Genomic DNA, 22,433 nt, shown 5'->3' on the forward strand with positions numbered 1-22,433 from the left:
GGATATCATTGTAATGTATTGTTGTAAATTATGATCCAATTTGTTGGACTCTTTTGTAAGTGTTATTTGTTTAAATTGAATTTTATGGTTTATGTTTAATCTGGTGGTTTTAAGTTTTATATTTGTATTGTGCAATTCCTAAAGTAAAAAAAATAAACAAGTGTACTTCATTAAGATGCAATACCAGAGTAAGAACCAGAACCAGATAGTATTGACATCAAGTTTAAAGGTCATGTTGTCCATAACTAGCAAACAAACTAAGATCTAATGCCTATTTGGTTTACATCAAGTGTAAAGGCCATGTTGCCCATAGCTATAAAAAAAATAAGACCTAGTGAAGTCAAGTATTCACAAAAACATCAAAAGTCCCTAACTAGACATAAATTAGTTCATTCCCTATCTTCAAAAGCTTTGTCAAAAGTGTGAACATTCTTCTAGCAGGTTGTCTAGGCATGTTGTGTGGACCTAGTCGAAGGACCACCTTGCTAAGAAAGGTCATGTTGTCTGGCTCGAGTTTTGGGACCCCCTTGCTGAGAAAAGCTTTGTTTTTGCTTTGCCAATCGTTCTTTTCTTTTCTTTGTTGCTTCAGTGGGATTTGCAGCCGGTGGCCTACCCCTTTTCTTTTGAGCAGGAACCTAACAAATAAAAAATGCATGAAGTTAATCTGGTGTAATATTTTATCAAAAGACATGACCATTTGTTATAATAATGCATTACTTGAGCATTTGTTGGGTTGGGGCATGTTTTGCTTGTGTGGCCTGGCTGTTTGCACTTTTTGCACAAGTGGATCTGACCAAACCTTCGAGTTTTTGTTGAACTTGGGGGTGGTTCATCAGACTCTCTTCTTCTGGCCTTTTTTGGTCTCCCTGGAAGATTAGTTTCAAAAGGTGGGTATATAGGGTTCAAACCAGTCTCTGGCCATTGCTCTAGGCTTGGCATAAGGTATATGATTCCTGCATAAGCTTTCAGAAATGTCTCTTTCTTATAACATTCATGGATATAGTTCATTATCTTTGCCCCACTTGCCCATATGGCAGCCAATGCGTGACCACACAAGATACCAGTGAGTTGAAATCTTCAGCAATTGTAAGTCCTTTTTTGATAATCAACATCAAATGACTCATTGTTTGGGCAGTCAACTTGAAATTGATAAGTTGCAGCCCTAGTAGTCAGACAAATCTTGGCAATACTCTTGTTCCTCTCCACAACTTGCAATATTCTTTTCCCCATGGGATGTATCCACTTCTTCAGACTTTCCCTCTTATTGAAAAAATGACTCATTAGCCAATAACGAATCTTTTCTAGCAAAGTAATTATCAGCTTGTCTCTAGCATCAACTATTGCAGCATCAAAAGATTTGCACAGGTTGTTTAACAACATATCACATTTTACCATATCACTAAAATGTGACCTAGACCACTCGGATGGAGTCTTTAGTGCCAACCAGCTGTAAGCATTTTCACTAGTTTCCCTTAACTCTCTCATCCTCTTTTGAAACTCTGGAATAGTGGTTGTCTTTGCTGCTGCCCATAGTTGTTGTTTCAATAACAAACCTGGGTGGTCTTTCTTGAAGTTGGAATGCAAGTGCCTAACACAATTTCTCACCTATGCACCCTAAAAAACAGAAGCAATAGCATTCTCCAACCCTTTCTGCCTATCACTCATCATAGCAAACTGAGAAGGCCTGTCAATATCTAGATCTTCCTTCAACAATTTTAAAAACCAAGCCCAAGCCCATATTTTTTCGTGCCGTGACGTGCTCGTGCCTCCTAGGCTCGTGCCGGTTTCGTGCCGTGCTAGAAAGCCCAGCCCATATTTACAGCTCTACTTACGATGGTCCCATGAAAGCTTATATTTTAGGCAAAGAAATGCTTTTGGGATGGTCCCATAAAATTAAAAAAAAACAACTGAGGCCCAAAATGATGTTAAATTGATGGTATGTGATGCTCCTACAATGGTCCACGGAAACTTGATTTCAGCATCGTTTTTTGTCTAAAAAATCAAGTTTTTGTGAGACCATCGGAGCATTGTTTTTTGTCTCAAAACTCAAGTTTTCGTGAGACCATCGGAGCATTGTTTTTTGTCTCAAAAATCAAGTTTTCATGAGACTATCGCAGGAGCATCGGCTTTTGTCTCGAAAATCATGTTTTCGTGGCACCATTGTAGGAGCATCTTTTTTTTGCCTCAAAAATTAAGTTTTTATGGGGCCATCGTTGCAATATTGCAGGAACATCATTTTTTGTTTCAAAAATTAAGTTTTGATGGGACCATCATTGTAACATCGCAAGAGCATCATTTTGTTCCAAATTCTACAAATTTTTATATCTGACAAAAATCACAAACAAAATTAAAATATCTTCTACAAAATTGTTTGAAATCCATAATTTAGTATCTTAAGACATATTTTATTAATAATTTGTAAGGTTGGCATATTTTAAAAATAATGGGTATTCCTGATTAAAATTAGTGGTGCACACGGGTCAAATTTTCGGGTTTCGAGTGCATCAGTTTTGGGTGAAGAAAAGTGGTACCGAATCCGGTCCGAATTTTTCGGGTTTTTGTTCAAATTCGGGTTTTGGGTTTGTTCAGATCGGGTGGGGTCGGTTTCGAGTTGGGCTGGGCCAATTGGGCTTTGGGCCGAAAATGGGCATTGGTACAAATTTTTCAAAAATACCATTTTTTTAATTTTTAAAGTTTGTTGTTAGTTTGATTCAATTGATTTTTTTTACAAATTGGGCATTGGTAAAAATTTTGAAAAAAATATAATTATGAAACATAAGTTTATATTAAATTAGAAATTAGAAAAGAAAAGTGAGTTTTTAAGGGTTTTTTTTTAAATACACTCGTTCGGGTTCGAGTGTAACCCGAACCCGTATATGTTAAAATTTATCACCCAAACCCGACCTAACACATGTTAAGTTCGGATCGGATTAGGCCCGAAATGAGCAGGTTTTCTAAAAACCGGGTTCTCGGGGTTCGAGTTGGGCAGATTATGTGAGTTTTCAGATTTTGCAGGCCAAATATTTACCCCTAATTTAAATTAAAGTATTACATCTCATTACAATCGGGTGGTCCATTAAAAAAGAAGAAGAAGACCCGTAAATGAACCCGGGTCCAATAACTTCAGAGCCATAAGTTATTAGCTCACACGTGTGAAACTTGGTCCCACTGGAGTAGTCACTCCAGTCCACGACCACCACAACTCCCTAATCTCAATTTGATTTGTTTGTTGTGTGGCAAAGGAAGAGATAGCCTTTGTGTGAAAATCCCATACTCAGCTTCGTCCTTTTCCAATCCAAATCCCCACTCCCCTTAACCGGATCACTCTTTCTCTCAATCAAATACAAACCCATTACCAGAACAATCAGACGCGAAGGAATACTCCATGGCCAACGTGATCATGGCCTCCTCCAAGCTCATATCCCCTCCCTCTATATCCTCCTCCGTTACCCCAACTTCCAGACCCAAAATCTCACTCCAAGTCTCACTACCCAAAATCCCGAAAATCTCAAAGACCCAGTTGCAGTCCCTCTCGACCTCGGCTCTCAAATCTCTCTCCCTGGCAGCAGCGACCTCTCTGGCTCTGGCGCCCCCATCGCTGGCGGTGGAAATCGAAAAGGCGGCGCTCTTCGACTTCAACTTGACTCTGCCCATTATAATGGGGGAGTTTCTACTGCTGATGGTGGCGTTGGACAAGATCTACTTCACACCGCTGGGGAACTTCATGGACGAGAGGGACTCAGCCATTAAAGAGAAACTGGGCGGAGTGAAGGACACGTCGGAGGAGGTGAAGAAGCTGGAGGAGCAGGCGGCAGCAGTGATGAAGGCGGCGAGGGCTGAGATATCGGCGGCGCTGAACAAGATGAAGAAGGAGACACAGCTGGAAGTGGAGCAGAAGCTGGCGGAGGAGAAGAAGAAGTTGGATACAGAGTTGCAGGAGGCGTTGGCCAAATTGGAGCAGCAGAAGATCGAGTCTATCAAATCTCTCGACTCCCAAATCGCTAATCTCAGTCAGGATATTGTCAAAAAGGTCCTTCCTCTTTGATTTTTTTTTTATTCCTTTTGAAAGGGCAAGATTTATATTTGTATGATAATATTATGGGATGCATGTATTAATATGTAATCAAATCAGGGGATATATTTAAATTTTTTTTAAACAATTTAAAAGCTTAGTTTTGAAAAAAATAAAGGTCCAAATTTTGTAAATTTGTAAGCTACATAGAGGATCAATTGAAAATAAGGGTAAAATGAAAATTTTAAATCCAAAATGATACTAGATCAACCGGAGGGAGCTTCTAAGTGAAAAAACAACTTGTGTCCATAAAATGATAATGTGGAATGTTGTTGGATGATTTTGGTAACAACACAAAATTGGCTTTTACACTAGCTGCTAACTTTTTTTTTTTTTTAAAAAAAAAAAAGCGAGGGAATTATAGTAGTTTAGAAATTGGTGCCTATGTGTTCACTTTTAGAGTAAAATTGTAAGCGAAATTTATGTTTTATGCATGATAACTTAGTGAAATTTTTTAATATGTCAACATAAGTTACTATCACAAATATATGAGTAATTAATTTTTGAACAAAAATACTTCTAACATTCAAACGTTCATTTGCTCTCTCAGTTCGGACTCTCTCTCTCTAACGTCTCTTACTCTGTCTCTCATTCTAATCTTGTAGATCTAAAAAAAATCATTTGAAATAGACATTTGAGGGAAGAAATATGAACCTCCAAAGTTTTCATCAAATTTCAGTGCAAAGTATCGAAATTATATCGAAAAAGCATCGTTTGGCCAAAAATAAAGTTTTCATGATTGAATCGCAAAAACATCGAAACACCATCGATTTTACATTGAAAAAGCATAGAAAAAGTATCATTTTGGCCAAAAAATAAGGTCTCATGATTGCATTGAAACACGCTCGATTTTGCATTGAAGCACGATCGATTTTGTATCGAAAAATCATTAATTTGGCCAAAAATCATTAACGTCTCTTACTCTGTCTCTCATTCTAATCTTGTAGATCTCGAAAAAATACTAATTTAAAAAAAAAATCATTTGAAACAGACATTTGAGTGAAGAAATATGAACCTTCAAAGTTTTCATCAAATTTCAGTGCAGAGCATCGAAATTACATCGAAAAAGCATCGTTTGGCCAAAAATAAAGTTTTTCATGATTGAATCGCAAAAACATCGAAACACCATCGATTTTACATTGAAAAAGCATAGATAAAGTATCATTTTGGCCAAAAAATAAGTTCTCATGATTGCATTGAAACACGCTCGATTTTGCATCGAAAAATCATTAATTTGGCCAAAAATCAAGTTTCATGATTGCATCGTAAAAACATCGAAATTGCATCGATTTTGCATCGAAAAAGCATCGTTTTGGCAAAAAAAAAATCAAGTTTCATGATTGCATGCAAAATCGATGGAATTTCAACGCTCTTCTTATGCAATCATGAAACTTGATTTTTGCCTAAAATGATGCTTTTTTGATACAAAATCGATGGTGTTTCAATGCAAAATCGATGGTGTTTCGATATTTTTGCGATGCAATCATGAAAACTTGCTTTTTGGCCAAAACAATACTTTTTTGATGCAAAATCGATGTTTTTTTATGCGAAATCGATGGTGTTTCGATGCTTTTGCGATGCAATCATGAAAACTTAATTTTTGGCTAAAACGATACAATTTCAGTGCTTTGCACTGAAATATGACGAAAACTTTGGAGGTTCATATTTTTTCACTCAAATGTTCGTTTTAGATGATTTTTTTTAAATTTTGGTATTTTTTCGAGATCTACGAGATTAGAATGAGAATGAGAGAGAGAGTGGGAGAATGAGAAACATTAGAGAGAGAGAGAGAGAGAGAGAGTTTGAACTGAGAGAGAAAATGAGTGTTTGAATGACAGGGGTATTTTTGTCCAAAAAATTGAAATGGTCATATATTTGAGATAGTAACTTATGTTGGCATATTAAAAAATTTCACTAAGTTATTGTGCACAGAACATGAAATTTCCCGATTGTTATTAGCATTTTTCAGTTAAATAAATGAAGGTTGCAAAAGTGGTTTGATGGTTACTTAATTGGTATAATAATGATTGGATAAATAAATATAATAGTTACATCCCCATTGACACGCCTACATTAGCTATACTTTAGCATATGAACGTTTTTAACCGTCTGCCTTAATTGAAGAGTCGTTTAGGCTTTGTCGAGATTTGTGTGTTACCTACTATCTATCAAGAGCAGGCCACACCTTTCTCATAAGATATTGTCTCGATACTCTGAGCTCAAACCATTGAGAAAAGTGAGGTATTTCTTGCATGTCATTGTTCAGACAGCGAGTTAACATAGTGAACTCATATCCCTAGTTTGTCGAGATGCGTCTTGCAATTTTACAAATGTGTTGGCAAGCTCGGCTTCAACAAGCTTATTAGATGGTATGTTGTGAGGTAGTTCTCGCGCATTGGGAAAAAAATACCATATAACAATTATCCCGATATGACTTGCTCATAGCGGAGAAATTCTAGTGAGCAAAATCTGGCTAGGATGATTGGGAAACATAATCATTGCCTCATTTCTCGAATCAATGCACGCCAGTTTGAAAGTAGTACTTTTCTCTTGGAACGAGGCACCATGTTAACATGTATATTTGCTTCGGGGTTTCCTGATTGGTCAGTTATCTAACTACTTTTTAACCATTTTATGAAGGAGATCTTTGCCCTCCTATTAATAAATGTCCAACGAGGGATGGGTATCTTCCCATGTAAGTATTTAAAAATTCCAAATTTAAAACATTTCCTTTACCCTCTTAAAACGTAGATACTCTGTCCAATTTTCCTCTAAAATACTCTTTGATTTTTCAGACCATTTTCGAGCAATTCTTCACAATCAAAACCTCGATTCTTTAGTTTTGAAAAACTCCCCAACTCCTCCTTTGATCGTGCACATAATTTCTAGGTGATTTCAGCCACTACCGCCAATGTCCGAAGACTTCTCGCATTTTCTACATTTTAAGGTGTTACACCCAAATTTCAAGAATAAATAAACAATCTCGAAATGTAGGCTCGTAAAGTGTATGCTTGGGATTAACGAGTGTTAACATTGTACTTGTACAAATTGTCACGAAGTTCTAGAACTACGTCAGCAGTGCTCGAGCATGAGTTGTAGGCTCAAAGACAACAAGAGTTTCCTCCAAAAAATAAGTTCAAAAGACCAATCAAGCAAGGAGATAGCGACAACTGGAACGATGAGCTCGAGGCTACATGTGATCTCGAAGACACATTTTTTTAATACACGAAGATGCTATTAGGAAATCCCTATAATTAGGGGATTTAGTTCAAAAGAGTTAAGCTTATCATTAAAAAGTTTGAGCATACACAAGGGATCCCAAAAAATTTATAAACAAAATACGAATATGTTCAAAGTTACAAAAATGGTTAGCCAGTGGCAAAACTAGTCTTATGTCCTAGTCCCTCAAAAGAATCTCGGCTGTGATAGTAGAGTAGGTTGAGTATGTACACACCGCCCCTAGAGCTCTCCAACTCATGGCTCACCCAGTTTCCCCTTGCCCTTACCTGCACCACAAAGCACCCACGAGCCAAAGCCCAGCAAGAAAACCCAACCAAGCAAAATAGATATTCAATGGAACATAAATCACAACTACTATGCTTCACAAAGTATAGATAAACTCATGCCAGCATCTAAAACATTTACACGGCTCGTGCCGAGTGAGTGCATACTAGGGGTGAACATTTGACCCAAAAAACCTGCAAACCCGCCAAACCCACAACCAGAAAACCTAATTTTTTTTGCAAAACCCGTCGACTTTAGGTGAAATCCGATCCGACCCGACATGGTTTGAGTCGGGTTCGGGTCGGGTTACACCAGAACCCGAACATAACTAAAAAAAAATTTGAAAAAATTAATGCTTTTTTAAAAAAAAAAATCACTAAGGCCCAATTTGTAAAAAAATCAACATTACCAAACTAACAACAAAGTTAAAAAAAAACATGTGAAAAACAAAAAAAAAAGTAAAAAAGTGTCAAAAATTGAAAAAAAAAATTTACCAAGGCCCATTTTCGGCCCAAAGCCAATTTTTGGACCAATCCCACCCGAAACCTGACCAAACCCGACCCGACCAAACCCGAAATCACCCTAAAACTCAAAATTTTCGGACCGGATTCGGTACCACTTTCCTCCACCCGAAACCCGCAAAACCCAAACCTGATGCACCTGAAAACCCGACCCGTGTGCACCCGTAGTGCCCATAGTGGCCCTGCCATCTAGGCCTACATTCTGCATGATCTTCGCTGAATCCGACCTATGTCGACCATTCACAAACAAATGCATGACAATAGAGGTTATAGATACAATTACAGAATAAGAATATAACATTTCAAACAGATTCAGTGCACGGTTATAACCACGACAGATTTGTCACCGTAGCCTACCCTACGTCGACATAGGCAATGGCGACAGTTAGTCGACTGTCACCATTGCTCAATTGTGACAGTTAAAAATTGTCGGGAAAGCCCAGTTTTGGGGTAGTGTTTGCATTCATACTTTGAATATGGTTCTTGATTAGTCTCTAGGGGTTAAACTGTGAAATTAATTCTCATTATTCATTATTGGTTTAGAAAGTGTAAGCCATAAATCCCCAACAATCAAAAATCTGTATCTCTAATTACTTTCTTTTGTGTTTTGCATAATCAACAATGAGGAAAATTTGTTCAACTTTTACAATCTCCAAATCCTTTCTTCAAGATTTGGTTTGTGTTGAACACATAACCATAAGAGATAAAAAAAAAAAATCTATTTGGATATGCACTACATGAATGTGATTATGGATTCAAAGTCTTCATCAACAAATGATGAGACTACTCTATGATATTACAAACTTAAGGTGATGGTATCATCAAATTCCTTATTTATAAATGTGTAGATTTCAAGAATTTGAATGAAATGTGTTTGCTGCCATATGTTTGTGAGTTTGAGTTTATTGTTTATGTTAAGAGTACAATGATGAATGTTAATGAACAAATTAGGAGCTATTGTTATACTAGCTTGTTTATAAAATTATTGAACATCATGTGAGATATGGTAATAATAAAATTAACCATAATAAGATTAGGGTTAAGGAAATTGATGTTGAGATCATTGCATTCTTAAATAAATCTAATTAGGTTACTTTACTTGATGATGAGATCTTTGTGACCTTAATTAAATTTAATGCATTCATTGAGGAATGCATTGTAACCCTGATTGAGAATAATGCATTCAATGATGAATGAATTGCAACCCTAATATAGAATAATGCATTCAATGAGGAATGTATGATAACTCTACAGGAAATTGACATAACTTATGCATATAGTGATGAGACTAATGCAACCTTAAGAGAAGGTAATTATGTTACGCAATTGATTTTGAGATCATTGCAACCTTGAGTGAAGTTAATGCTAGAAAAAACTTATACAGGATCTTTATTTATTTTCATGTATATCTAATATTAAACAAATTAATACGAGATAGCCTAAAACATGTTTCTAAAATTGAATTCAAAGAGAAACAAAAATAGAATACTTACAGTATACGCAGCGGAATTAAGAGTCCTTCCTTCAGTTTCTCTAACTCTTGTATCCTTTCTGTCGCAGAGTATTATCAAGAAACTGAACCGATCTTCTATTTTCTTCACGATCTTCCAATGTATCCTTAGAACCACCTAGACTAGTGTGGGCAATTCTCAACACATGAGATAGATATAGAGAGAAGAAGAGAAAATAAGAAAGTGGCTTAGAAAAGGACTTGTGTTTAGAGAGAATATAAAACTATCAGAAAATCTGACTTATCAAAAACCCTTGTTTTGACTTCTCTATAAGCACTCCTTTTATAGACTCAATTAGGCCATTTAATTTAATTAAAAAATCAATAAAATAACAGCCATTTTGAAGCCCTAGGTCGAAATTATCATGGGCTATAGGCCCGTGAAATTTCCCATTTGATTATAAGCCCATTGGACTTAAAATCAAGGCCTGTATTATTTTCTATTGATTTAATTAATTAAATAATTATTTAAATCCTTTATCAAATTAATTATTTATAATTTGAACCTTGATTTAAATTTATTTATTAATTTAGATATCAATTTATCTTAATTAATAAATCTGCCATAATTTCTCTTTTCTTCTCAAAATTACACAACTCTGTGAAACTATCCAAAATTGACCTGGTCAACTTTGATAATTCTAATTGATGATTAAATCAATTAATTGAGACTATCTAGATGATTTTATCCAAGGTACAATGGGGACCATGGGCCTATGAAATCAAGCTCCAATAAGTTATCATAAATCTAACAAATAAATTTACTAACTTATTAATTCCTCGTGACTCCACTATAGACTTGGAATTGCACTCTTGAATTCATAGAACGCTCTATAACAAATATAGATACGTTATTAATTATCCATTGTTACAACCATAATTGTCACTCAATCCTCTATAGACAGTCTACAATGAGATAGGACTAAAATACCGTTTTACCCCTCATTGTATTTTATCCTTAAAACACTTAGTTCCTTGTAAATGATATTTCAGTAAACTAATTTAATTACTGAAATGAGATCTCTATCATTTAACACCTTGAACCAAACTAAAAGGAAACCATCGTTTCACTTCTTCATTAGAAGCTATAGATGTTCATATCTATGATTAACACTCCCACTCAATTATACTACCGAGTTCCCAAGATGTAAGTATGGGCTAGTCCGTAGGGTAAGCTGGTAACGAACAAGTCAAAGAACTCAAATAATACAATCAGTTTGAATACTAACCACTCAGAATTGAGATTGAATTGACCTATGGTCAACTATATGATATGACTAGAATAGATAATAACGGTATGTTTACTTATCTTATCAACTGTCAATATCGGTCCTGTCCGATGTAACAAATACATCCGATCTTATCTACTTTGCTAATGTTCTGGAAAGAACATAACACTGTAATGTGTAAGTAGATCATATCGTAGATTGGCAAGTCAGTGTAAATCCGGTGCACTGACTAATCTTAGGACTAACTTATTTTTGAACATATAATCATATTTATATTCCACTGTGATTACGCCACTATAAATAAGATTAGCTATATGCTCTGGATTTAATAGAAGTTTATATTAAATAAATAATCCTGAAAATAAAACATGTGAGCAAAGTGATTGACCAAGTCAAAAAATGATTTCTATTCTTTTATTGATAATAAAATGAGATTACAAAGAATTTGAGTTTTAATTAGGGCATAAAACCCCAACAGTTAATGCAACCCAAAGGAAAGTGCAAGGATGGTGGTATGAAACTTGTGCTACCACTCATGTAACCTATGATAAAACTCTTTTCAAAACCTTTGAAAGTGCAAAGGAGGGACTTGAAGTCTAAATGGAAAATAAAAGGAGATCCAAGGTACTTGGAAGGGGAAGCATTGCTTTGTATTTCACTAAGGGGAAGAATGTGACTCTAACTAATGTTTTCTATGTTCACGATATGACTAGAAAGATTATAAGTGTAAGTCTCTTGAATAAAACCGGTATCAAAATGGAGTTTGAATCCGATTAAATCATTTGACTAAATTGGGCACTTTTGTGGGAAAGATTTATTCATGTGATGAGATGATCAAAATTTGTACTCATGATAATGACAATAATAATTTTTGGGGGTTAGGGTTAATCAACCTTGTTTTTTTATTACAACTCAAAGCATAGAACAACAAGTAATCTAACTCTATAGGTAGATAATCACAAATTACATAAACAAAAAAGACAAAGTGTAGAGTGGACCTTTCTTGAAGAACAAACTTCAAACACAAAATCATAAGTCTACGATTTTATGTGAAACACAAAAAGTAACTTGGCTTGACACAAATGTAGATTTGTTGTCCAAAAATCTCTATTCCTAGCCTTCTCCTTGGAATTGCTTGAAGCTACTATAATGGAATGAGATTGGGATTTACAAGCCTTGATCTTTCATACAAGTCAATCTTTTTTTATGAAGATCTTGGAGAAAACTAGTTATCTTGAAATCTAGAGAGAGAGAGAGAGAGAAAGTTCTTTGAGAGAGAGAGAGAAGTGAGTGATCAAGTCACCAATTAACTCAAATGAACCCTTTAAATAGTATAAGAACCTCATTAAACTCAACCAATGAGATTAGAGCATGTTAATTTGAATTATGGAGCCAAAAACACGTCGATGTACGGACCCGTATGGACGGCCCAAGAGACGTGTCGCCTGGTCTACCATTTTTTGGCTATGCAACGCGTTGCCTCCCAGAGGCGACGTATTGTCGATGACTCTGTTTTGATGCTCCAAAATTTGTCTCAAAACATACCCAAATGCTCCCAAACTTTTTGGTACTCTCATATATTCCAAAGAAACACTTTGGACCCAAAAAGATGATTTATAAATGCCTATACTAAAAGTCAACTCTCATAGGTTGACTTTTCTGAATTTGTTATGGTTTTTGCACCCCTTCGTGTTTAACCAATATCACCATGTATTTAACCAATCATAATAATAATATGACATCTAATTCTTGCAATGTGATTAATTCTAGCTTTATTATTTGTGGCATAATAGACATGCTCATATGTGTTATAGCATAATTAAAAGAGTTGTGAAATGTGGATTAATTAACTGTGATGTGAATAAGCATTATAAATGTGAATTATGTGTTAAATCTAAAATGATTAATAAATATTTTCCAAGTGTTGATAGATGTTCAAACTTGCTAGATTTAATACATGGTGATTTGTGTGAATTAAATGGCATGTTGACTAGAGGAGACAAGCACTTATACTCTAAGACTTGATTAGTCTATAGGGTTTGAAATATTAAATTCATTCTCACTATTCATTGTTGGTTTAGAAAGTGGACACTTAAAAAGGCTAAAAGGTAGAATGCATCCAATATGTCGCACATCACCTCCAGGCAACATGTCGCCTGATACTAGGTGACATGTCGTCTAGTATGTATTAAGTGTAGAGATTGGTTAAATATAATGGTTAATTTGTGTACACAATTTGGTGTAAAACACTTAATGATTTTCTACTTAAGTTGATTTGAAAATGTGAGTTTTTGTTGAAGGCATTAATAATTGACTTTTATGGGCGTAAAGTGATACAATGTGGTATCTAAGCTTACCTTAAAAAGTTTTGAATCATTTGGAGGTAATTAAAGGTGATTTTGGGCACCCTAGGTAGTGGGTAGGCGACATGTCGCAACCTGGGTTGCGACATGTCGCCACATAGCTAAGAACCAAATTCGAGACACAAGACAAACGACATGTCATCGCCTGTCTCAGGTTTTAAGTTATGTTTTTTTTATTCCAAATTGATGTGTTTAATAGCTCTAATCCATTGGTTAGACTTAATGACAGTGCCTACACTATAAAAATGATCATTTAGAGTTGTAAAGAATTGGTCGCACTTTTTAACTCTCTCTCTATCCCCCCTCCCACCCCCTCTCTAGCTCTCAAATATCATAAGTTTTTTACAAGAAATTCATCAAGAAAGTGCTTGTTTTGAGAACTTCACAGGTTTGTTCAATCTCAATTCCCTTTCCTACTAGAAATCCACAAGAGTTTATGAAGGGCTAGGAAATGAAGAATATGGATAATGATACATCTCGTGTATAAGCCTTGGTTTTGATTCTTCTTCATCAAAAGGATCCAAGTGGTGTTTCATCTAGGGTTTGAAGTTTTCAAGAAGATCAAAGAGTTTGTTCTACAACTAGAGATTGCATTTTTCCACTCCAATATTTTATTGGACCCTTTCAAGCAAAATTGTGTGTGGATTCTTATTATATTTGTGTTGTAATTTCACTCCCTCCAACAATCAAATTCTCTAGTCTCTTGTTTGTGACATTCTATATCATTATGGAAGAATCTTCTTCAATTTCGGCATTGAAATTTATGACTCAAGACTTCGTTAGATTAGATAGATTTGATGAAACTAATTTTATGCATTGGTAAGACAAAATTATGTTTCTTCTTACTACTCTCAAGGTGTATTATGTTGTAGACAAAGATTGAAAAGCCCAAAATCCCGCTATGGATGATGACACTCAATAAGTCCTCAAGGAAAGAGCGAAGAAGATGGGCTCATTTGTAGTGGTCACATCCTCAATGCCCTCTCAGATCGGTTATATGATCTCTATACTAACACCAGAAATGGGAGGCATTGGAAAAACAAATACAAAATTGAAGAAGAAGGTACAAAGAAATTCCTTATTACTAAATAAATGGAATTTAAGTTTTTTGATGTAAAACCCATTCTTCCCCATATTCATGAGTTACAAATTATTGTGAATAAACTTTCTACCCTAAAGATTATCTAACCAGAATAATTTATTGTTGGTGCCATTATAGCCAAGTTGCCTCCATCTTGGAGGGGCTATAGAAGGAATATCCTCCATAAGAATGAGGAGATTTCCTTGGAGGAGATTCTCAAACATTTGAGAATTGAGGAGGAGTCCTGTTCTAGAGATAAGAATGTGAAAGAGTCTAATGGAGAGACTTCTAAAGCCAATGTGGTGGCTAAACCTCCCAACAACAACAAAGGAAAAGGAGTTAACAAGTCCAAAGGCATGGGTTACAAAATCTTGGGTCCTAAGAATAATGAAGGTCAATTCAAGAGTTCCAAAGGACCTTGCTTTGTGTGTGGCAAGAGTGGCCATTTTGTAAGGAATTTTAGGTTCAAAAAGAGCCACAATAATGAGTCAAAGGTGAATTCAACCAAAGAAGACTTAGTGGCTACACTAAGTGAGATTAAGGACATTCATGGGAAGGTAAAAGGTTGGTGGTATGACACTTGTGCCACCATCCATGTTACATATGATAGGTCTCTATTCAAAACTTTTGAGACTTCTATTAGATTTTTTTTTTGCCTTATCATCTATATATAACATTTATGTTCACCAAATGGATGCCAAAATGACATTCCTAAACGGAGACATCGAAGAGGATGTCCATATGGAACAACCGGAAGGTTTCTTTCTTTAAGGAAACAAACATAAAGTGTGTAGACTTGCCAAATCATTATATGGTTTGAAAAAAATCTCCAAAACAATGGCATGAGAAATTTGATAAATCATCATTTGAGATGGGTTTAGACACAACAATGAGGACAAGTGTTTATATGCTAAGAATTGTGATGACTATGTCATACTAGTGTGTCTTTATGCATACAATATGTTGATTTTGAGTAATGAAATGAAAGAGATAATAGAAACAAAGAGGTTTTTATCTTCTAACTTCAAGACGAAAGACCTTGGAGAGGTAGATACCATTTTAGGTATCAATGTTAAAAGAAATAATAGGGGTTATGTTATAAGCCAAACCCATTACGTCGAGAAAGTGCTTGACAAATTTAGTCATCTCAAAATCAAAAAGAAGCAAATACACCATTCGATTGAAACATGAAACTTGAAAATAATAAAGGAAGAGCAGTGGCTCTACTTGAATATGCAACTGTAATAGGAGGTCTAATGTACGACACTCATTGTACTAGAACGGACATTGCATTTGCGGTTAGTAAAGTTAGTAAGTTTACTTGCAACCTAAGTATCAAGCATTGGAAGGCTATTGAGAGTATTCTAGGATATCTTAAGTATAATAAAGAACATAGCCTCCACTATTCAAATTTTCCTAGGATACTTGAAGGATATTTTGACGTTAGTTGGATATCGGGAGTGGGTGACAATCTCACCACCACTGGTTGGGTGTTTACACGTGGAGGATGTACAATTTCTTGGGGTTCCAAGAAGAAAACTTGTATATCACAATCAACCATGGATGCTAAGTTTATAGCTCTAGAGATAATCGAAAATGAGGCAAAATGGCTTAGGGATCTCATAATGGACATCCTCTTTACTGCGGATATAGTATCGACAATATCGATACATTGTGATAGTCAATCTACTTTATATAGTGTGTATAATAGGAAGTCTAGACACATAATCCTAAGACATGAATATGAGAGACAATTTATTAAAGATGGAATCATATCTATCTCATATGTTAAGACTAGTGAGAATTTAGCAGATCCGTTTACAAAACCTTTGGTGAGAATGTTTGTATGTTCTACATCTAGAGGGATGAGACTAAAACTCCTAGAATAAAATATTTACTAATGATGGAAACCAAACTCCAAACTTTTTAATATAAAGGGAAAAAAATATAAGAACAATTCATTGATAAGTGGATAGTATCACCACTAAACAATTGTGAGTTCCATCCAAGATGGTTAGTGTTGGTTGCTACAAAGTGAGGGTTAAGTCTAGGGCTGTTAATAAAATTCAGTTGAGTGCAACGAGCATCTCTAAAGGTAACAAAGATGTCGTAAGAAATTCACCTATGTGAACTTAGAGGTGGTTCTGCCTCTCATGGGTGTTGGAGTTTTCTCCTTGGAAAGTTCATGAATGGATGATCACATGGCCATATTAGTGTTTATCTAGAAAAGTGGGAAAATTAATGATCAAGTAGAGGTGTGTGAGGTGTCACTTGTTTTATCATGGAAATGCTTGGTTAAAGCTCTTAAGCAACCAATGATTTCGATAAGGCTTTGTGGTACTTTCACTAAGGTAAATTTCAATTCGAAATGCACTTTACTTTATACACCAATATTGTTTGAGTTAAGAAGAGAAAATTATATTTAACCAAGTGGGGGAATATTGAGATTGGTTAAATATAATGGTTGAGTTGTTTATACAATGTGGTGTAAAATACTTAACGATTTTTCACTTAAGTTAAAGTGAAAATATGAGTTTTTGTTTTAGGCATTAATAATTGAATTTTATGTGTCTAAAGTGATACAATGACGTAATGAAGCTTACCCCAAAAGTTTGGAATCATTTGGAGGTAATTAAGGGTGATTTTGGGCACTCTAGGCAGTGGGGAGGTGGCGACATGTCGCCACAGAGCTAAGAACCAAATTCGAGACAGAGGACAGACGAAATGTTGCTTGTCTGAGGTTTTAAGTTTCATTTTTTGGTTCTAAATTGATGTGTTTAATTGATATAATCCTCTGTTTTAGACTTAGTGATGGCGCCTACACTATAAAAAAGGTCTTTTAGAGTTGTAAAGAATTGTTTACACTTTTTAACTCTCTCTCTAGGTCTCAAAGGTCATAAGTTTTCTCCAAGAAATTCATCAAGAAAGTTCTGGTCTTGAGAATTTCAAAGGCTTGTTCAATCCCAATTCCCTTTCCTACTAGAGAAAGCCAGAAGCATCTATGAAGGGCTAGGAAATAGAGAATTTGGACAATAATACATCTCATGTATAAACCTTGGTTTTGATTTATCTTCATCAAAATGATTCAAGTGATGTTCCATCTAGGGTTTGAAGTTTTATTGGACTCTATCAAACGAAATTGTATTTAGATTCTTATTATATTGGTGGTGTAATTTCACTCTCTTCCAACATTAAGGTGGCAACATGTTGTCTGAGGCTTCATAATTGTAATGCCCCAAATTTCCTAATAAGGTTTAGGATCTTGATTAGAAGGCCGGGAGGGCCATAATTGATTTATTATGGTATTTAATGGTTATATGCATGTTTACGTTAATTATATTATTATATGATGGTGAATGCATGCATATGGGAGAATTTATTATTGTGAGGGTATTTTGGTAATTTGGCCACTGTGGGCATAATTGTGTATTTTGGGTGCATGATTGTGATTAATTAATATAGCCACATTATAAGGTGGATTGGTTCGAGCTTTTCGGCATGAGACGATCATGGGAATGTAAGTGTTCGGTCTAGTCATAACGGGTCTAAGTTCGGGGCTTGGGGTGAGTCTCGGGGTCACTTTGATGATTAGAACATTACCGGGAATTAAAGGGTAATGGGATGTGATTTATTGGTATTTGAGAATGTTGAGATTACCGGGAATTGGAGAGCGTTAATTATAATTAACGGTATAGGTTGGAAATGACGAATTTACCCTTGGGAGTGCTTAGAAGCTTTTAAATTGGCCTAGGGGCATTATGGTCTTTTGACCTTAAGGATTTATATCAGCTTTTGGGGTTTAGAAAGCTGTGGAAACAGAACCAAAAACAGAGCTTATCTTCATCACTTCTCCTTCTCTCCCGTACACGGTTCCTCCTTCATTTCCCTTTGAATTTTGAGAGGCCAAATTGAGGAGTTAAGCTAGGAGATCAAAGGTGGGAGCTTAGGAACTTGATTTAGCCATGAAAGGGGATTCAAAATCAAGTTTGAGGTAAGTTTCAGCCATGAGTTTCATGGTATACCCTGTTTTTCTATTAAGTTTTCAGTTGAGGATTTTGATGTGTTAGTTGTGAATTAATGGAAGTTCTTGAGTTTGGGAACTTGGGTTTTGATGAGGGTGAGATGTTGATGATGTTTAGAGGCTAAATTGGGTGTTAGGTTGGTGTTTTGGATTGGATTGAGGGGCTGGTTCCAAGGGAAAAACGCAGGAGAGTTTGTTGGTGCGTTGCTGGTTTTTGGGCTAATCAGGGTAATGTGTCACGGCCTGGCTATGGCGTGCCGCGGCCTAAGTGTGCTTCTGGGCAAGATTTTTCCTCTGTCTGAGGGTGAGCCATGGCCCATCAGGGCAGATTTGGCCAGAATATGGTTTTTGACTTAGGGATGCTTGCCATAGGCCTCGGGGTTGATCCTATTACCCAGTTAAGTGTGGATTGATGTCCCGAAGGCTAGATATTGGTTTGGAAACCTTTGCTTTCATTTTCATTGATGGTATTCTATATTTTTGGTTATGACTAGGTGACCGTTAAAGGACCAAAGGACTGATCGTTCTCAAAGGTCGTTTCTTTTATTAATTCTCGCTCGAACCCAAGGTAAGAAAACTGCACCCCATGTGTGACATGCATGGTTATGTTTGATGCATGTTGGATGTTTAAATGTAAACATTGATAGCATAATGAATGCTTGGAAATCTTTCTCATTTGCATATGATTATCATTGAGGCATGTGTTGTGAAAATTCTAACGATTAAAATATGCGCAAGTATACACAGTCACAAACAAGTAATACAGTGATAAAGTATCAAAGTTCGTCTCCACGGGGACTTTTAAACTAAATAAACGCAATATCAACTAAAAACAATTTAAAATAAAGTAACCCATTCAAGAGAATAATTGAGTGATTAATTCTGGAATTAAATTTAAATATTCAAATTTAATTAAACTAAAAATTAGAGACCAAATGAAGTAATTCTGCGTAAATTTCAGATGTGAGAAAATGGATCTGGGTGGTTAATTCCCCTCTGTTTTGTTCCAGTTGTTACAACAATGGTTCAGCAATTATGTCAGAGTTAACAGATTTCATAAATGCTCAGCAAGTTTTTCCCAAAACTTACAGTATATTATCTATAACCCCCTCAACACAGTCCTGCATTAAATCAGGTTATAAACAATCCAACAAGCACCAAATCTCCAGTTATACAAGGCAGCAAAATATTCCTATTCCACTACTCAAAATTACCTAAAACTAGACAAGTTCTTGCATCAATTAAATGGGTTCAGTTGGGTTTTACTTTTCCAAGTTAGATCCAGCTTAATAAATGTTAAATATGGCCAGTACATAACATTCAATCAACATTCCAGCACATTTAATTGAACAGTGATATAATTACTCTAACCATGCATTCAAAATATTACTTCATACAAAGGGTTCATAACCACCCAAATCTCTTAAAAACTTAGTTCATAACTGAAATTACAAACACATAACCAGAAAGTAGAAGTTCCATAGAGTTTGAGCAGAAAAACTAGATAGAAAATTAATACAAAATGAGAGGGAAAGATTACAGAGAGAGATGAGTTGGTGAGCTCAAGTCCTCCTTAGTGCGTCTGCCTCTTCTCCTCTTTTTGGTACACCTTTCTTCTATTTTCGTCCTCCCTTTTCTCTCTGTGTACTTCTCTACAGAATGGTTGGATTTTTTTCTTCAATAATGGGTCCCTTTTTTCTTCGGCTCCCCCCTCCTTTTAGGGTACTTGCTTTACCCTAATTAGAAAGTCAAAGTCTATCTTGCCCCTCTATTCTCCCACGCCATCCAGCTGACTTAGTTGTACAAAATTCTGGCCACCTCAGCGCCTATTATGTCTCATTAAATCCAGCTGGAAGTTAGTCACGTTTCCTTCCTGGGCTCTGCCAATTGCTACGTGGTAGTCGTTACAGCAATGATAGAACAGCAACATGCATTTTTCAGACTTGTTGTTCCCTTTTTGATTCCAAAGTTCCCGATCACCTATTTCAGCTTCCTTTCCTGCTTAGCACATAATAAATTACATAAATCACTCAAACATATGACAATACGAACACAAGGTCCCTTACTACACAGATACACTAAATTGAACGCAATTACAAGCAATAAAAACTCATTACTCTTTTGTTTGGTTCAAAAATCAAGTTTAAAGATATAAAAATAACTCTAAATCGTAGAGTTATCAGCATGCTGGGTGATTAAATGTGATGCATGTGATGCACGAGAAACATGTGATTAGGGCATGCCATGAATGATGAATATGAGATTGGTCAGAGCTTGAGTCTCTGGGTTTGTGCATGATCATGATTATGCTAGCAACTGTTTAGTAAGCATGCTGAATGCCCTATTCTTGGATAACTGGCATATGATACATATTGATAGCATTGCTTACTTGTGCATGGTACCGACTAATTAGTCAGGTTTGGCAAAGGTGCTAGTATCAACTGTGAAGTTGTGACTCATTAGTCAGGTTCGGCAGTGGTACTGGGCACTGGTCACGTTGCACTGACTCGTCAGTCAGAATTGGCAAAAGTGTTAGTATTAGCTGTGAAGCTGTGACTTGTTAGTCAGGTTCGGCAGTGATACTGGACACTGGTCACATAGTGCTGACTTATTAGTTAGAACGGCCTTAGCGTGGATCACGCAAGCCAACGGAGATTAGATCTAATCGACCATCAGCATTGAATGACTCAAAGAGCATTAATGCCAGACCGACCTCGAGGGTCGATGAATGAAATAAGTGCTTGGAGGCTAGTGGCTTACCTAGCAGCCACTCTCCCTCTTGAATCATGTGATGTTCACTCATTGGTTTGAAAGCTTTACGCTCAGTGTGATTATAATGATAATCATTTGATAATGTTTATGTATAGTGTTATGTTTTCTTGCTGGGCTTCGACTCACGGGTGCTATGTGGTGCAGGTAAAGGCAAGAGGAAGCTGGACCATCCTTGAGTTGAAGAGCTTAGGTGATGATGTGTACATCTGCAGCTACTCGTCCACCACGACCGAGGTCTAAAGTGGAACTAGGGTTGAACCCTGTTTTGCCGCGTAGAACGGCCTGTTGTAAATATTTTCTGTAATAAACTCTGAAATTATATTTTCGGGATCCCAATGTATATATTAAACGTTCTAGTGAAACGTTACACCCTAACCAATATGTTTAATCCCTAAACCGCTAATCATACTTAGTTACACGTTTTTGGCCAAATGACTCAATTAGCGAGTTTAGCACTGTTTACAAGGCACACTGTAACGGTCCCTGGAGTTGGGGCGTTACAATAATTTTGAGCGAGAAAAGCATTTTTAAGCCTATTTTGATTTGTTTAATGCCTAATATGATACGTACTAACATTGTATATATGGGTTTAGAGGGTCAAAAAACGTTGATCACATTTTTTCTCTTTATCTCTCAAGTTTTCTTAAGATTAATCAAATTCTCCAAGAAACTCATCAAGATTTACTTGATTGGTGAATTTGAAGGCTTGTCAAATCCAAATTTACATGTCCTTGCTTGTGAACCCCAAGCAACCATTGATGGAGGGTTGAAATAAAGAACTAAGACAAAGTTTTTCAACTTGGGATAAGTCTCTCTAACCCTTATGTTTTATTAATTTTATTTCCATTGATGATTATCGTTAATGGCTGTTAATCAGTGTTGAGATTAATTCTATTAATCATTGTTTAATTTTCGATTGTTGTTGATCATTGTTAATTAATCTATTGTTTGATTATTGAAAGTTAAGCCTTCATCCCCAAGAATTTAATTATTTACTTTCTTCTTGTGTTTTCTTTAATCTACAATAGAGAAGAGAACTTTGTGGTATTAAATGAGAAAAATCAAGAATACACAACAGAATAGGATCTTTTAAAAATTTATTAATAGCAACCACGATTATGCATATATAGATATATTAAATAACACATAAAATGAATAAAGATTATCTCTCATAACCTATCAAGTGTCCTTGAATCTTTTCGTATAAATCAATGATCTTCCTATCTTTTCTGAAAGCTCACACTAGCATTTCAAGCCAACCCTCAAACACACAAGGACGTGTGTGGGCACGTAGGATTCAAATGTTGATATAGACTCACTAGATGTACTCAACACATGAGATCTAGAGAGGTTTGAGAAG

At 35.8% G+C, this 22,433-nt stretch overlaps 1 protein-coding gene across 1 annotated transcript; it reads left to right on the forward strand.

Moving 5' to 3' along the window:
• Positions 1-3,233: 3,233 nt before the first annotated feature.
• On the forward strand, positions 3,234-4,206 carry LOC133807233 (ATP synthase subunit b', chloroplastic). Its single transcript, XM_062245421.1, has one exon. The coding sequence runs from the start codon at positions 3,386-3,388 to the stop codon at positions 4,043-4,045; it is 660 nt and encodes a 219-aa protein (XP_062101405.1). The 5' UTR covers positions 3,234-3,385; the 3' UTR covers positions 4,046-4,206.
• Positions 4,207-22,433: the final 18,227 nt, after the last annotated feature.

Source organism: Humulus lupulus, chromosome X (genome assembly GCF_963169125.1).
Source record: "Humulus lupulus chromosome X, drHumLupu1.1, whole genome shotgun sequence".
Taxonomy (NCBI): Eukaryota; Viridiplantae; Streptophyta; class Magnoliopsida; order Rosales; family Cannabaceae; genus Humulus; species Humulus lupulus.

Bases quoted from the DNA above. Each gene is read 5' to 3' on its own strand.
- LOC133807233 (XM_062245421.1), top strand. From the start codon at position 3,386: ATGGCCAACGTGATCATGGCCTCCTCCAAGCTCATATCCCCTCCCTCT.